Below are 15,101 nucleotides of genomic sequence, written 5' to 3'. Positions count from 1 at the left end.
TCATAGCTATTGAAATTCTTTCACCAACTACCTTAATTGTGTTAAGTAGTGGGAATAATCAGTGCTTATCTGTTGTTGTGAAAATGATTTTTAATGCATCATCATTTTTGCAAATGCTGAGTAAACATTACAACCTACTACTTATTGCATTTAGTTAGTAGAGTAATGAAAATCTAAATCTTAAGCTTTGATATATAAAATATTCGAGTATTATTATTTTAAAGACTTCGTTTTCATTTTATATAAATGCAGATTAGTTTGCAAAATTGCTTAATGCAAAAAGTATCTAAATTTAAAAAGCAGTACATAGTACGATGGATTAACTTTCTACATGCCGAAAATTTCATTGGGATTTTTTTTAAATTTTCCTATGAATTAAAATATCTGAATTATTTAAATATTATATCTCTATTGATTTGAAAAATTCAGTTTTCTGTTGAAATTATATTGTCTTAACATAATCTGATTCTCATAGGTCATGAAGTTTCATATATACGTTGTTTTGAATTTGATTTTCACGTATTTTGATTGAATTTTTGAGTGTGATGATTTCGTGGTGCGTATTTATTGTGTGCGATGATTTTTCACTACATTTCGTGTGATATGGTCTGTTTTCATAATGCAAGAAAAACGCCAATCGATCCGCATTTTTCCAACTACTGGATTTCCACGACGGATCCCTTTCGCGCGTTGAACTTCAAGTACGTCAATTTTGCAATTTTCTTGTGTGATGGATAGTTGATGAATATGTTTGTTTTGCGAAATCTAAGTGCCATTTCCCGCCTCGTGTCCTCCCCCTACTCTCCCCCCCAGGTCGAATTTTCTCTCGCCGAGTTATTGATTGGCGGCAGTGCAACCTGCTCCTCCCCAGGGAAACATATTTCTGGTTAAACGGACGCGCGCTCAGTCTGCTGGATTAGTTTCAACCATCAATTCCATTAAAGGTTGGATGATCAAACGTGCTTTGTCGTTTTACGCCTCAGCCGATTATATTTACATGAACACCGACACTTGTTCGTATGTGATAATATGTCTACAAAATAATATTAAACCTAGTATTTAGAAATAAAATGGATACTAATAAATTTTTGATTTTAAATAAATGTTATTTGTATTAATATTTTTTGAAAGTTTTTATCTGTACAAATGCTTTTTTCCATTTAAGAACATATATCAGAAACGTAAATACTAGTCCAAAAAATATTCACCCATTGTCTTTAACCGTAGAGTTTGATACAGTATATCTTTGGATTTCTTATGGAAACAAAATTACTATAGATTCGTTCATTTTATTATTGTCGTCGTTGCTTTGTACATATACATATGTATGTATTTTCTTTGTGAACTGATTGATCGTCACCAAGCAACTACAAAATTAGTACCTATTGTTACTAAGCTTCATTCTTTTTATAATTAAAAATATAAATATTTATTATTTTACATACGTATATAGCGATTTTAAAGGCTCCAGTTTTTCTTCAAATATACGTACATAGTTTTACGCAAGAAAAAGTAAAAAATATTGAATGCAAAAAAATGTACAATCTTTAGCGTATTATCTGAATTGAGTTATATTTGAAAATGGTTGAAGTCTGGTTTTCAGTTCCAAAAATACTATTTCTGTTTGGCTTGATTCACGAATTGTTATCACTTACCTTAATTCGATATGTCCAGAATCTCAGAAAAGCGGAAAAAACGTATTACAGGCCACCAGTATTTTTAAATATTGTAAAACTCAAAACATTAAATTTAATACTTTGCGAGATATTTCTCTAAATGAAGAAAAGTAGAGTTACGTCAATTTCAAATATCTCGGCTCATATGTACCTATATACCTAAAATTTTAATTCAATCGAAGTCGTCAGTAGGGAAATATTTTATTCAATTTGTGGGCTCGACATGAGCAAATATACATAAGCTCTTTATTTTAGGTATAATATATTATATGTAAGGTTGGTATATTGTAATATTCGTGTTGTCTCGTTGTGTCAAAGCAAATTTAGGATTGTAAATTTGCTTTGGCAGCAAATCAAACGGTGCGTTAATTTTTTCGTCAAATCCTATTATACGGTATATATTGTGGACTATGATCCATAATTATGGATGACAGATTGGGATCAAAGCTGAGGGCTTCAGTTTGTGACAAAGGCCCACTTCCACCTGACTCGGTGTGTTACCGAGGCACTCAACCGGCCACAAAGACCTGTCGGGTGAAAGAGCAATGTTGTTTACCTTATAATGTGGCTACAATGGAACCCAAACCCGATCTGAAACATTTATTTTTGTCTGATTTGACGCCGGCGAGGAAAAAGGCGTTCAAAAGAGACGGACGCCATGCGAAATTCGTTCGAAAGGAAAACGAAAGAGGTTGCCGTCGGAAAATTCACTATAAATATACGCGATGATGCATAGGGAAAATTTAGACGAAAGGCCAACTCAAATAGATCATCGCGCCAGAATATTTTAATTGAGTCGAGCTTAATTTTAGGACGACATATGGGTTAAATTGTTTTTTCATCCCCCTTTTTCTATGTGTGTGGTTGGGGATTACATGGCAACGGATAAACTTCAAATACGTGGGACAAATTCAATATCATTTACGAATTCAAGTAGGCGTGTGATAAACCATCAACAATAAACATGAAAGCGATCATATCGACATGCTCGTACTATGCCTTGCCAAATCGACCAATCTTATTTACGGTGATTTCAAATCATTATCAATGAAAAACCTACGTATATTAGCATCCATGTATATAAGCTTTGGATTTTTTAGTATAATATTAAAATTAAAATATTAACTATCATATATATTTTGAAAAAATCAAAAAGTATTGTTTTTTAGATAAATGGTTCAACCTGAATAAATATTCTTTTGATATTTCAGACCTCCAGTTTCGTTAGCACTACTGTCTCCAGGACGCTATGGACCTTTGGTTACTGGTGGACTAGAAGCTTCTTCACCTTCTGGAGCAAATTCTCGTGCACCTTTACCAGTTCCACCACCGCCGCCACCACCTTCTTCGTCTCCATTGTCCAGTCGTAGTCGTTCTCCGAGCAAGCTCGACACCGGCGATGACGGTAATTCCAATCTACAATTTGTCACTTCAATCCTTAATTTCTTAACTCTTCGAAACGAGAAGACTGTCGGGGTATTTGCGCGCTAAGCGTGCAAATGCGCCGACGATAGCCCGCGCGCTGGCTTACGGAAGGAGATGGTGATGTGTTATGAATAAGGGATTAAGCCAAACACCTGAGTTTCGTGGATTAGGGGACTTTGGGACGCGGAGCAAGCTTAAGGTCCTAATTGCTCCCACGGGACTGCCGGGATGCGGACCCGACTGCTGCGATATCAAGTAGCGAGACTGTTTCATCCTTGTTTTCCCCGAGGTTTATGACTACGTTTCCAATCCACCCCCCACACGCAATTTGAATAAAACGTTCATTAGATGTCAGCGGATAAATTCACATGTGCGATTTTTAAATTTCAGACGATAGCATAGATGTGGACGTAACAAATCCGGACGAAAATGGACCATGGAGAGAGCAGGGGAGCTTAGGACCGGGACCACTTTTGGGTCCTTTGCAAGGATCAAATCTAGCCCAAGAAGCCGCTCATGAAACTTCAGCGCGTTTACTTTTCATGGCAGTGAAGTGGGCTAAAAATTTACCGTCATTCGCAAGCTTAGCGTTTAGAGATCAGGTAATTTCTCACAACATTTTAATTGGATACGTTTAATTTTTATATATGGTAAAATAAACATAAATTTTAATTTGCAGGTGATTTTATTAGAAGAAGCGTGGGCGGAATTATTTTTATTGAATGCAATACAATGGTGTATGCCTTTGGAGGCTGGAGGAGCTCCATTGTTTTCGTGTGGTCAAGATGGAAATCAATCAGGAACTGGTCAAACAGGACAACCGAGTCATTCGCGTGATCTGCGAATTTTGCAAGACACATTGGCTCGCTATAAAGCCGTGCTCGTAGATCCTGCAGAATTTGCTTGTATGAAGGCGATTGTCTTATTTAGATCTGGTAAGTATCATATTTTTTTGTATATCATTTTACATTCATGAAATTATTCGTATAATACAATTTAATTGAACGGTTTTGCAGAGACTCGCGGTTTGAAGGAGCCTTTGCAAATTGAACATCTTCAAGATCAAGCCCAGGTGATGTTGCTGCAACATGCTAGAGCTTTGGCCCCTGGAAGACCAGCTCGTTTCGGTAGACTGTTACTGCTTTTACCACTGCTAAGAACCGTTCCAGCAGTTCGTTTGGAGCGATTGTTCTTTTCTCGTACGATAGGGGCGACCCCCATGGAAAAGGTATTGTGTGACATGTACAAAAACTAAATGTAAACTTACAAAACGTGGAAAATTTTGAAGAAAAGGTATTAAATTACGAGTTGACTGCGTGAAAAACTATGTAGTAATAAATTGATTCAAATATATATTAATATATATATATATATATATATATATATATATATATATATATATATATATATATATATATATATATATATATATATATATATATATATATATATATATATATATATATATATATATATATATACATATATGTATATTTTACAGTGAAAGCATATTTCAAGTGAAAATATATTTTCACCAATTCAAACAGTGAAAATGTATCAAACATTTCACTCAATAAATTCAGCCCTAAAAACCCAATATTAAATGAATAGGGCCAACCATTACTTAACCTAACCTATCCTAACCCTTAAATAATACCAACCCTAACAATCTAATCTTAAATGAATAAAACCAACCCTGAAAATGTAACTGGTTATGATTTCACTGAAACGTTAGTGAAAATATATTTTCACTTGAAATATAATTTCACTGTGAAATATACATACATACATATATGGTTTAAGATATTGACCTAATTAACTATATTATATTATAAGTGAAATATTTTAATCATTATCATCATGTTTTCTATCGTGTTAAAAGTAATCAATCTGAATCACATACGTACGATTAATTGATTTCAAAGTTTAACAATCCGTTTTGAGCTAATTGTATTATTTAAAATTATAAATGTTTTACGTTTTATTTTACAATGAACAACTATATTTTGGATAAGTCGTTTCAATTTCTAGTCAATTTCTTTGAATCAAATTTTATTGTATTACACTTGACTGTCATTTATCATGCTTTCAATGTAAAATAATAATACGATCGATTAATATTTTAATGCACCTACTCATTTAATATGATATATTATAATATAAATTACATTACATATAATAAAGATTATTGTAAAATAATTTACTGTTAAAAGTCTATGTGGAGACTAAATTAAAAAAAATGTTGTTTTCTTTCAGAATTAACATTTTTAATTTTATGTATGTATGTATACATAGTTGTAAATCTGTTTTGATTAAAAATTATTGAATAATTGTGGAAGCATCTGACGACGAAAACTAAAACTATAAACTTATAATAGAATCGAAATAAATATTAAGGTTTGTGTCCAAGATACCGAAACAAAATAATGTACAAACATGACGGCAGATTGGACATCATAAAATTGTTTCAATGTGTATGTATTTATGTAAATAACTATGCTTAAAAAAATAATATTTAATATTGTTGTGAAATAGAACATTAATTAAAAACTTGTAAAAATATATCGGTGTAATATGTATTATACTAAAATTATTATTATTATTTGTGGATGTGATTACTATAAATAAGAGGAATTTATGCTTGTCGTATGTAATAAATAAATAATTTTAAGATATACATGTGATATTATATAATATTCAGTCATTTCTGTATTCATTTTAAATGTATAAATGATTTTTTATACAATTATTTATTATGTTAAAAAGTCAAAGATCTGTAAATAAAATAATTGTGTGTAAAATGCATTTTCACACTACGATCCCAACTGATTGATTATAAATCATAAACTACATACAAATTACTACAGAGTACCCATATTTACATAGTTTTGCGTACCAAATAAATCACAAATAAGATAAAAGCAAAAAATACACACGTGAAAATTTTGTTTTTTTTTTAAATCTTATATACACATATACTGTTTTCATCTCAATAAGGCGCATTTTAAATATTCTTTTGGGCAGATTCTAAATGTATTGAAAACAAGTATTATATATATGTACATATGTATGTATATTGGAACTATGAATGTACACGCATATGTATCTGACGAATTATCTTATTGTAAACTGTATTGAGTATATTTACAGTGACATTTTTCTAGCGAAGAATCAAGAATACCTCTTTTACTATTAAGAATCGTAATATAAAATACGCCTTCATGAAATAAAACAGTGTATAAATACCTACAAAATTTAAAATATGAAATGCTAGCATTTTGAAATGAATTTTGATGAATGGTTAATTTTCTATATAAATTTCGTTGACAGAAATTTCTTTAATGTATAATCTTTTTATAAATTAAGTAACCTCCTCCCCCACCTCTACCACCTCCTTGATAATAATTAGCTCATTAGACAAAATCCTGGATGCATACTGATGAAAAGGCAAATTATTATGATTCTAATGGACTTTCAATTTAAAAAGTACCTACCAGAGAAATTTTATAATAATAGAATCGCCCTTTCGAAAACATTTTTTGTTTCAATAACAAGCGTCCGTTTCCGTAACTATGCAATATAGAATCACATATTACTACAGAATTAAAATTCTTTTTGATAATTAAATATACGTGTTTTATTTTGATTAAGATTTATTTACAATTTATTAATTTATTTAACTTAAATTAACGTGTAATGTATAGATTCAACAAAAATATGTATAATATAAAATTAACGATGTTTATATTAATTAAACTTAAATAATTGGTTATTAATATAATTGATTATTCGGCGCCAACAAGAAAAATGTTTTTACATTCATTTAAAAATAATTTTTACATTTCTTAGGTGCCACCCCTGAAAAAAATGTCGAATGACCGCCATGACACTTGTCTGTCGAACTGTCGAACTACGATGTGAATTGAATAATATGTTACTTAAATGATCAATTTACTTATAAAAATGTATCCCATGTTGTTTATTGTGTGTTTTTGAATACATCGTGCAATTTTCAACGATGCACTTGCCCATCTTGCGAGTAATATAAAGTTTTTATCAGTCGTATTTGAGCACCAAGCGTCAAATACGACTGATACTAAAATTATTTAGGATTGTCTGTGGACAACCGTCACTTGACAAAAATATAACAAGGTCTGACCGCACTATGCGTCAACGAATGATCCGACACTTTACAACAGTGTGCGACAATATTAGGTAAACTGCACTTGAACGACAGCGATACGACACTACGCAGTAAATTATGTCAATCATTCGTTCGGCACCTCGGAGCAAGATGGACGAAACGGACGCTATTATAGTATCTCTGATATGCGAGGAAGAAGATCAGTCGAGAAAAACCAAAAGATTATGGCTACATGGTATTTCAAAGTCACGATATGAAGAAGGAGAATAATTGTCGCAAGGCAACCCCCACTCAACGACACTTGCGTCACGTCACGAACGACACCTTGCGTCAAAGTTGGTCGAATAGTCGTTCTACGTCATGCGACTGTCACGCAGTGCGTTATGTCTCATACAATTTCATACAAACAATATTTGGTGGCGTACTGTTGTGAAGTGTTGGATCGTTCGGTTGTCGCATAGTGCGGTCAGACCTTAAAGCCACTTATATTAATATTACATTTCTCTGGTACCTACATATTTACAAACGAGTCACTAGGCAACTATGTAAATATCATTTATCAATGTTGTACAACATTGTATTTCATCTATGGTTTTCGCTTTTCCACAGCACGACAATTCAGACGTGACGGAACGCATTCTGTGCAAAAAATGTGTAGTGAAATGCAAAATAGAGTTTCGATGAAAGTTGCATACCGCGAAAGGCCTTTTATACATCGATAGTCACAAAAGGATAATAAAAACGAAGCAAAACAAAACGAAAATCGAGCAAAGGTGGGTACGGAAGCGCACCGGTGTGGTTGATGGCCTGGTGACCCAGAATGCCTGGCTCGCGCCAGTGCTGAACTGTTATTGTGTTCCGAACGACCGGTGCGGAACAATTGCACTACCACTGCGAAAACTGACACCTCCAACATACATTTTCGCACAAAACCACCCACATAAATATGTACCTGCCTCCCATGAATCGCATCTCGATGTTGACGTCACGACTAAAGTGGCAGCGTGTCCTGATTATCCCGAATTCGAATCGATTTTCCGACCGGTCGAACGTGAGCCGACTTTCGAGTGATTCATACGATATCGTATTACGGTAGTTGCCTGCAAATTCATCATAATGATACATGTGCATTGTGAAGCTTTTAGTGGATCTAATTTTGAGCCGAATAACGAGCGTATTTTTTGCTTTGTTCGAATTGCGATGCTTCTGAGAAGTGTTTACTAAGTTTATTGCCGAGAAAGAAAGTGGTAGAATGCACATAGGATCGAATGACTCTAATAAGGAAAATTTGCTGTAAAAAATATGAATTTACGATGTGTTAATTCTGTTTGTTGGTTGTTTGAATAGACGAAGTTTAAAATAACGGAATTGATTATATACATACATAGATACATATAGCATCGAAGATATAGAAGTTTATGAATATTTTTTTGTACCACACAGTATGGTGGGGATAAAGCGTGGGCGAAAGTAGAACGCCAAAAAATATACATGAAATCTGACAAAATTCATTATTACTAAGGATAGTCTTTAAAAAAAATAAAATAGTAAGGATGGTATACATACATACATTTAAGAATCAAACTCAAATATATAATTTTGAGTTCGATCTTCAAAGATTTTTTTTGAAGAAAAAAAAACTAAATCCATAATCTTTAACATAAATATGTTTCTTTGCTATTTAGCAAACGCGTTAACTATCAGCTAATAACAAACTTTAATAGAAAAAAGACTGTAATTTTCACATAGTAATAATAATAAGAAGAGTAAAAAGTAGTTGTACAATCATATACATAGTGTGAAAGCTTTAAATGTGTATTAAAATTCATAGAAGATACCTTAAAACAATATTGAGTAATTATGTAATACATTTGTGCCCACATACATACATATATACCTACATACATAATATGTATGTGCCAAATTTACATTGATTTTTTGTGAACTGGATTTGAAATATGACATTGATCATGAGTTACATAATTATCATGAAAAATATTATATACTTGTACTATAAGCACTCGAAATCCGAATAAAATTAAAAAGATACAATTATAACGCATATTTTAATTATAAAGAGTATTATGAGTATTATGAATATGAAGAGTATTATGATAATGAATAGTATTATGAATTTGATAAGAGTATTGTGAATATGAAGAGTATAATGAATATGAAGAGTATTATGAATATGAAGAGTATTATGAATAATCAGTGGAATAAATTTTTTTTCAAATCTTCTTTTTGAGAATTTGCCATACAATGAAATGTTTTAGGTGGGAGCTTTTATCTGAATACTTTTGCATTCTGAGAAGTACATATGTATGTATAAGGGGCAATAATTAAGATACAGTGATGTCAATTTTGTATGGATACATCTCAATAATGGATGGTTAAAATAGGAAAATCCATAGAACAGAGTCTACTCAGTAGACAGTATGCAAATCATTTTAGCGGCTTTAAAGTACTGGAAAAATATAAAATATGAGGTAAGTAAAAATGAATGAAAACATGTTTGTAAATTTTTTCAGCACTGGTGAATGAATGCCTCTCCAACACGCTTCCTGTTTTGCGCAACTATCATATATCTCACCCCACACATTTTCCTAATTTCATCTACCCATTTTCCCTGCAGTCTTCCTTTTACTCTTTTGCATTCTCTCGGGTACCATTCTAGCACTTCTTTTGTCCACCTTTGTCCATTCTTCTCGCAACGTGGCCCGCCCATTGCCATTTCAATCTCTTTACTGTATCAACTATGTCCACTACCCTTGTCATACTTCTCACCAACGTTTTCCGCTTCCTGTCTTTCCTCGTTATACCGAGCATACAGCTTTCCAAACTTTTTTTAATGCATTGGCATAACGCATAGATCGACGATCTTTTTCTTCAGGTAGAATGGCATTTTTGATTTAAAAACAACATTCATTCCTCCAAATTCGTCTCTTCGTCTTTACTAACGGACAGGTCTATTATTTGACCTAAATATAAATAATTATTTACTACTTCCACTATTTTATCATCTAATGAAATGCTATCAGGCATGCAATAACTATTGAACATTATCTTGATCTTATCTACGTTAATTTTTTATCCTACTTTCCTACTTTCCCTGCCCAGCTGTGTTAGTCTGTTAAGTAGGTCAGCTGGATCGCAAGCTATTAAAACTACATATATCTATCGTCTGCCAACTGAAGGTGACTTAAGAAGCGATCGTTGATGCTTACTCCAGCAAAAACCTGGAATAGGATTGATATATGTACATATGTATGTATGATACGTATATATACACATAAATTTATCAGTAATATTTATATTTCTAATTTCATCTGGCAGGTTATTTATAAGTAACAAGACTTCCATATAACATGTATTTTTTTCCTTGTATCATTTCATTTTAAATTCTATACGGTTAATTTATTGCTCCCTCTAGTGCTATATTCAAATAAATCTAACCCTCTTATCAAATATAAATTGAAGTACCTAGGTAACATTTTCTTATATCTAACTAGTTGTTTTACTCGGCTTTGCTCAGTATTTGTAATATAAACAGCTTAAACATGGCGAATCTAATAGTAAATATTCATTTGTTTTTTTATTAAATTTATTTGAATCGAAAAAAATATAATATTCAACCAATTGAATTGTCATCATTAGAGCCCAGATAACCAAGGTGTCGTTTATTGTTCAAATGTTGTAAATGCATTGCTAAAGGTTTGCTATATAAACTTTTTTGTTTACGAATATATACATACTTATGTACATACAAAGTCTCTTTCGAAATTATATATTAGATATTTAATTTCGAAAGAGAGAAAGTTTGCAAGTATTTTTGGTTGGGAATCGAAAGCAAGTCAGTTGTCAGTTTCTATAACGACGATTCGATTGGTTGAATATTATTTTTTTTCGATTGAAATAAATTTAATAAAAAAACAAATGAATATTTACTATTAGATTCGCCATGTTTAAGCTGTTTATATTACAAATACTGAGCGAAGCCGGGTAAAACAACTAGTAACTTATAAATAAAAACCAACAGACATATTTTCATAGTATCGTTAGAGTTCATCCAATTCAATTCCTTTTACATGGATCTTATAGCTACTAGTATACCTATTTATAACTAAGACACTTGTTGGCAGAAATGTATAAGAAACAATAATATCGTATGGAGTAATAATGACATGAAGATACGCCTCTCACCCCTGGAGTTCTCGTACGTGCTTCATGCCGCACTTTTGAATGTGTTCTTACCATAAAATTTATATTTTTATTAACAGAAACGTATCACGTGATAAGTAGCGTGTAGCGTGAAAACTTAGCAGTAGCGTGTGCTGAAAAACTTATATTTTCGACTCGGCATGACGTCACATAGTTCCCTTGTATCCTGCTCGCGCACACGTAAGTCAAGCTGTGCCACAAAAATGGGTAGAATTTCACGGCACGCCACTGACGAGAAAGATTCCAGGAAAAAAGTTTGATTATAATGTTGTGCGAAATAAAAACAACGAATTTAAAGAAAGTGGTGTAAAAAAAAAAGACGCCGTTTTATATCTGATCGGAAGATTGGTTTGTAGTTTTTACCCAAGATTTACGAGTACACTTACCTAATTACGAATACCACAAGTCGAGCCCTACACCAAGGAATCCGTGATTTTGTCGACGACCAGTTGACCTAGATGTGGGTCCGCGGCCGGAACAAGGTCGTGTTGCGTCACAGGCCGTTTGCCGCCCGCGGCCCTCGCTTGAAACTGCTGCACCTTCTCATTGCGAACATAACGGTCACGGTGAGTCGGGCGCCTCCAAAAGTTACACCTCAAACTGAGCAAATCATACATTCCGATCGTATCAGCAATTGCAGAATCACTCAAAAGTCACTTTGATCATTTGTCACTCTTTCGTTGGAAGCCCTCACGCCCATCGATTGCCTCCCCCTTATAAACTATTGATCTAAATAAAAATGTATGTTCAAAACTTACACTGCCTTAGCCTAGGATATATTACAAAAATGAAAATATCACACATGCTATTTTTCAATGATTCATTTATGTATGTCATCGTGGGCACCATTGTCTTGTACATTTGCCATATTTAGGGCTACCAGGCGTCCCGGTATTCCGGGTTTGTCCCGGTTTCAAGCCTCTGGTCCCAGCGTACCGAAAGGACCTTTCGGGACAGCCAAATGTCCCGGTTTTCGATAGTTGCTTATTGACCTTTCATGGTTCAGAAATACAGACCCCCCCGCAGTTATAAAATTGCAAAAAAATGCACGAATCTCAATCTCACCGTAGATCACATCCATGGTTAAAAAAGCAAGAAAAACGAGACTGAGAAAATATTTTTTTTTTCAATCTTTTTTGGCAATATGTAATTAATTTCATTTAATATTAAAATAGCTAAATAAACTGGAAAAAAAGAAAGGAAACATTAGTTACTAAAAGGAAGGATCTTAAATGTAATTTGTTAAGTTTACGTTTTTTACAAAGTTTTTTATCATTCTTGTAACATCTGTGCCTGGAGGGGGGGGATACAATTAAAATGTCCCGGTTTGGATATCAATAAATCTGGCAGCCCTAGCTATATGTATGTTGAAAACATCATTTGAATTTACAACACTTTCAATTACTATGGTAATATATGGGACTACATTAAAATTAAACTTTGCCTGAAGAAAAATGTCTTTTGCCAATGATGTATGAATGTGAAACTTTGACATTGAACGCCAAGATGCTACGCTGTATGTTTGGCATAACGAGGAAACGCAGGAAGTGGAATATGTGGAAGTATGACAAGGGTTGTGGATATAGTGGATAGAGTTGAAATGCCAATGGGTGGGCCACGTGGCTAGAAGAATGGACGAAAGATGGATAAAAAAGTGCCAGAATGGTACCCAAGAGAATGCAAAATGTAGACGAAATTAGGGGAATGTGTGGGGTGAGATGGATGAGATTGCGTAAAACAAAGACGAGTGTGAGCGTTTTGGAGAGGCCTTCATCCAGAAGTGGATGGTGAATGGCTGTAGATGATGATGATGATCTAAAATTTCATACATGCTCTTATTACTGTATTACACGTATCTATATACCAGTGACGTGCCGTGAAAACCTGTTTTTGTCGCACAGCCTTACTTAATGTGTGCGCGAGTAGGATGCAAGGGAACTAGGTGACGTCATACCGAGTCCCCTTGTATCCTGCTTGCATACACGTAAGTAAGACTGTGCGGTAAAAACAGAGAGATTTCCACGGCACGCCACTGATGTGTACGTACATACATATACATACATATGTCTGACCACATTATCATATTGGGATAAGACACTGTGGTTTATGTTCATTAAGTTAAATGAATAAATTTAGGATTCATAAAGGCGACATTATGCAGTTGGCGTCTACCATAATTATGTACCTTCCGGATGGATGTATTTTTATGTAAAAAAATGAATTGATTCATTTTAAAGTAAATCATACTAAGTTTCAGTGTAATAGAATTAACGGTGTTTGAATTTTCTCCAAAACCACAGAAATTCATTCTAACATACACTAATTTTTTAAAAACCATGGAAACACGTGATCAGTGACCGACTATGATTTTAAACTAGTTAAAATCTTGAGGTCAATTTTTATATGATTACAAAACTTCATCTATTATAACTATGTGTTTAACATACATATGTATATAGAGTAAAAATGCACTTATATGCACATAAAATGTGCAGCATACTTTCATCTGAATTGTGAATTCCAATTCAAGTACAAACATTTAATACGGACTGTAAATATACAAACTCATTTATTTTCAAATTTAAGGATTAGTGTATGCTATGTCAGAAAATTTCAGATTTATATGTAACAATTTTAAAGGTGATATATTTTCGTATATGAATTCTAGCGAATAGACGAATGTACATAGTTCTACTTCAAGTGTAATAATATTCAAAGTCAATGTTAATTTAATACATGTGTATTAAAAACGAGGTCATGTGTAATGATTACGTCACGTATTATATGTATGTATGTATTGTGAAATTATGTATACAACTAGTTTGCACAAATATGTTTAACGGTATTTAAGCTCGTGCGCGAACATTTTTTAATCTAACGACTTAATTGCGCGCATTTATAGTACAAAAAAATGTTTTCATATTTAGCTGAAACTTCCGATTCACTCTCTTCAAAACATTCAGATTAGGATGAATATTCAAAACACAGAGGTGACTCAACTTTGTATTCCAATTTGCACTGAATTAGTGCTCTCTCTCTCTCTAGTGTTAATTTACCATGTTTTTAAAAATATGGGTAAATATTTTCAGGGCGTGATAGTTTTGTTATCGAGCTCGCAATTTTTTATTATAATACTAGTTGTTTTACCCGGCTTCGCTCAGTATTTGTAATATTAACAGCTTAAACATGGTGAATCAAATAGTAAATATTAATTTGTTTTTTATTCAATTTATTTGAATCGAAAAAAAAATCGACTCGTCGTAGAAATTTTGACTTGTTTACGAAGATCCCAACCAATGTTTCTTACATACAAAGTCTCTTTCGAAATTATATATTAGATATACACACATACTTCGAATGAAAAGTTATCTATAATATAAGATAAAAAGGACACATTTTAATTTCTTGCTGTATTCAATACGCAAGTTTAAAACCAATACGCACAGTAAGCACATATACGGGAAGTAGTAGTGCATTTAAACACATCGGACTTTCATACAAATGTGTACTGCTCTATCTATCCGTTCAGGTGTATGTAACTAAAATTTTTATTTAAAATTTATTTATGAATTAAAGTGGGTAGTTTCATAAATTTGGAATTTTTAAACTATCTTAGCCCTTTAAATTTCATAATG

The 15,101-nt window shown here is 32.9% G+C and overlaps 1 protein-coding gene across 2 annotated transcripts in view; it reads left to right on the top strand.

Annotated features, from left to right (window-relative positions):
• Hr51 (photoreceptor-specific nuclear hormone receptor 51) overlaps nt 1-4,377 on the top strand; it is a 40,874-nt gene extending 36,497 nt beyond the window's left edge. Inside the window, exons 7-11 of one of the 2 annotated variants that reach the window (XM_077439672.1) lie at nt 627-701; nt 2,888-3,081; nt 3,492-3,703; nt 3,781-4,036; nt 4,118-4,377. In XM_077439672.1, coding sequence (XP_077295798.1) covers nt 627-701; nt 2,888-3,081; nt 3,492-3,703; nt 3,781-4,036; nt 4,118-4,356 — 976 coding nt within the window. In that variant the 3' untranslated portion in view covers nt 4,357-4,377. The remainder of the gene's footprint in view (nt 1-626; nt 702-2,887; nt 3,082-3,491; nt 3,704-3,780; nt 4,037-4,117) is intronic. The other variant, XM_077439673.1, reaches the window with a different exon arrangement.
• The last annotated feature ends 10,724 nt before the right edge of the window (nt 4,378-15,101 follow it).

The sequence above is a fragment of the Arctopsyche grandis genome, chromosome 10 (genome assembly GCF_051622035.1).
Source record: "Arctopsyche grandis isolate Sample6627 chromosome 10, ASM5162203v2, whole genome shotgun sequence".
Taxonomy (NCBI): domain Eukaryota; kingdom Metazoa; phylum Arthropoda; class Insecta; order Trichoptera; family Hydropsychidae; genus Arctopsyche; species Arctopsyche grandis.
Note: the sequence above shows the minus strand (reverse complement) of the source record. Positions and strands in the feature narration are given on the sequence as shown.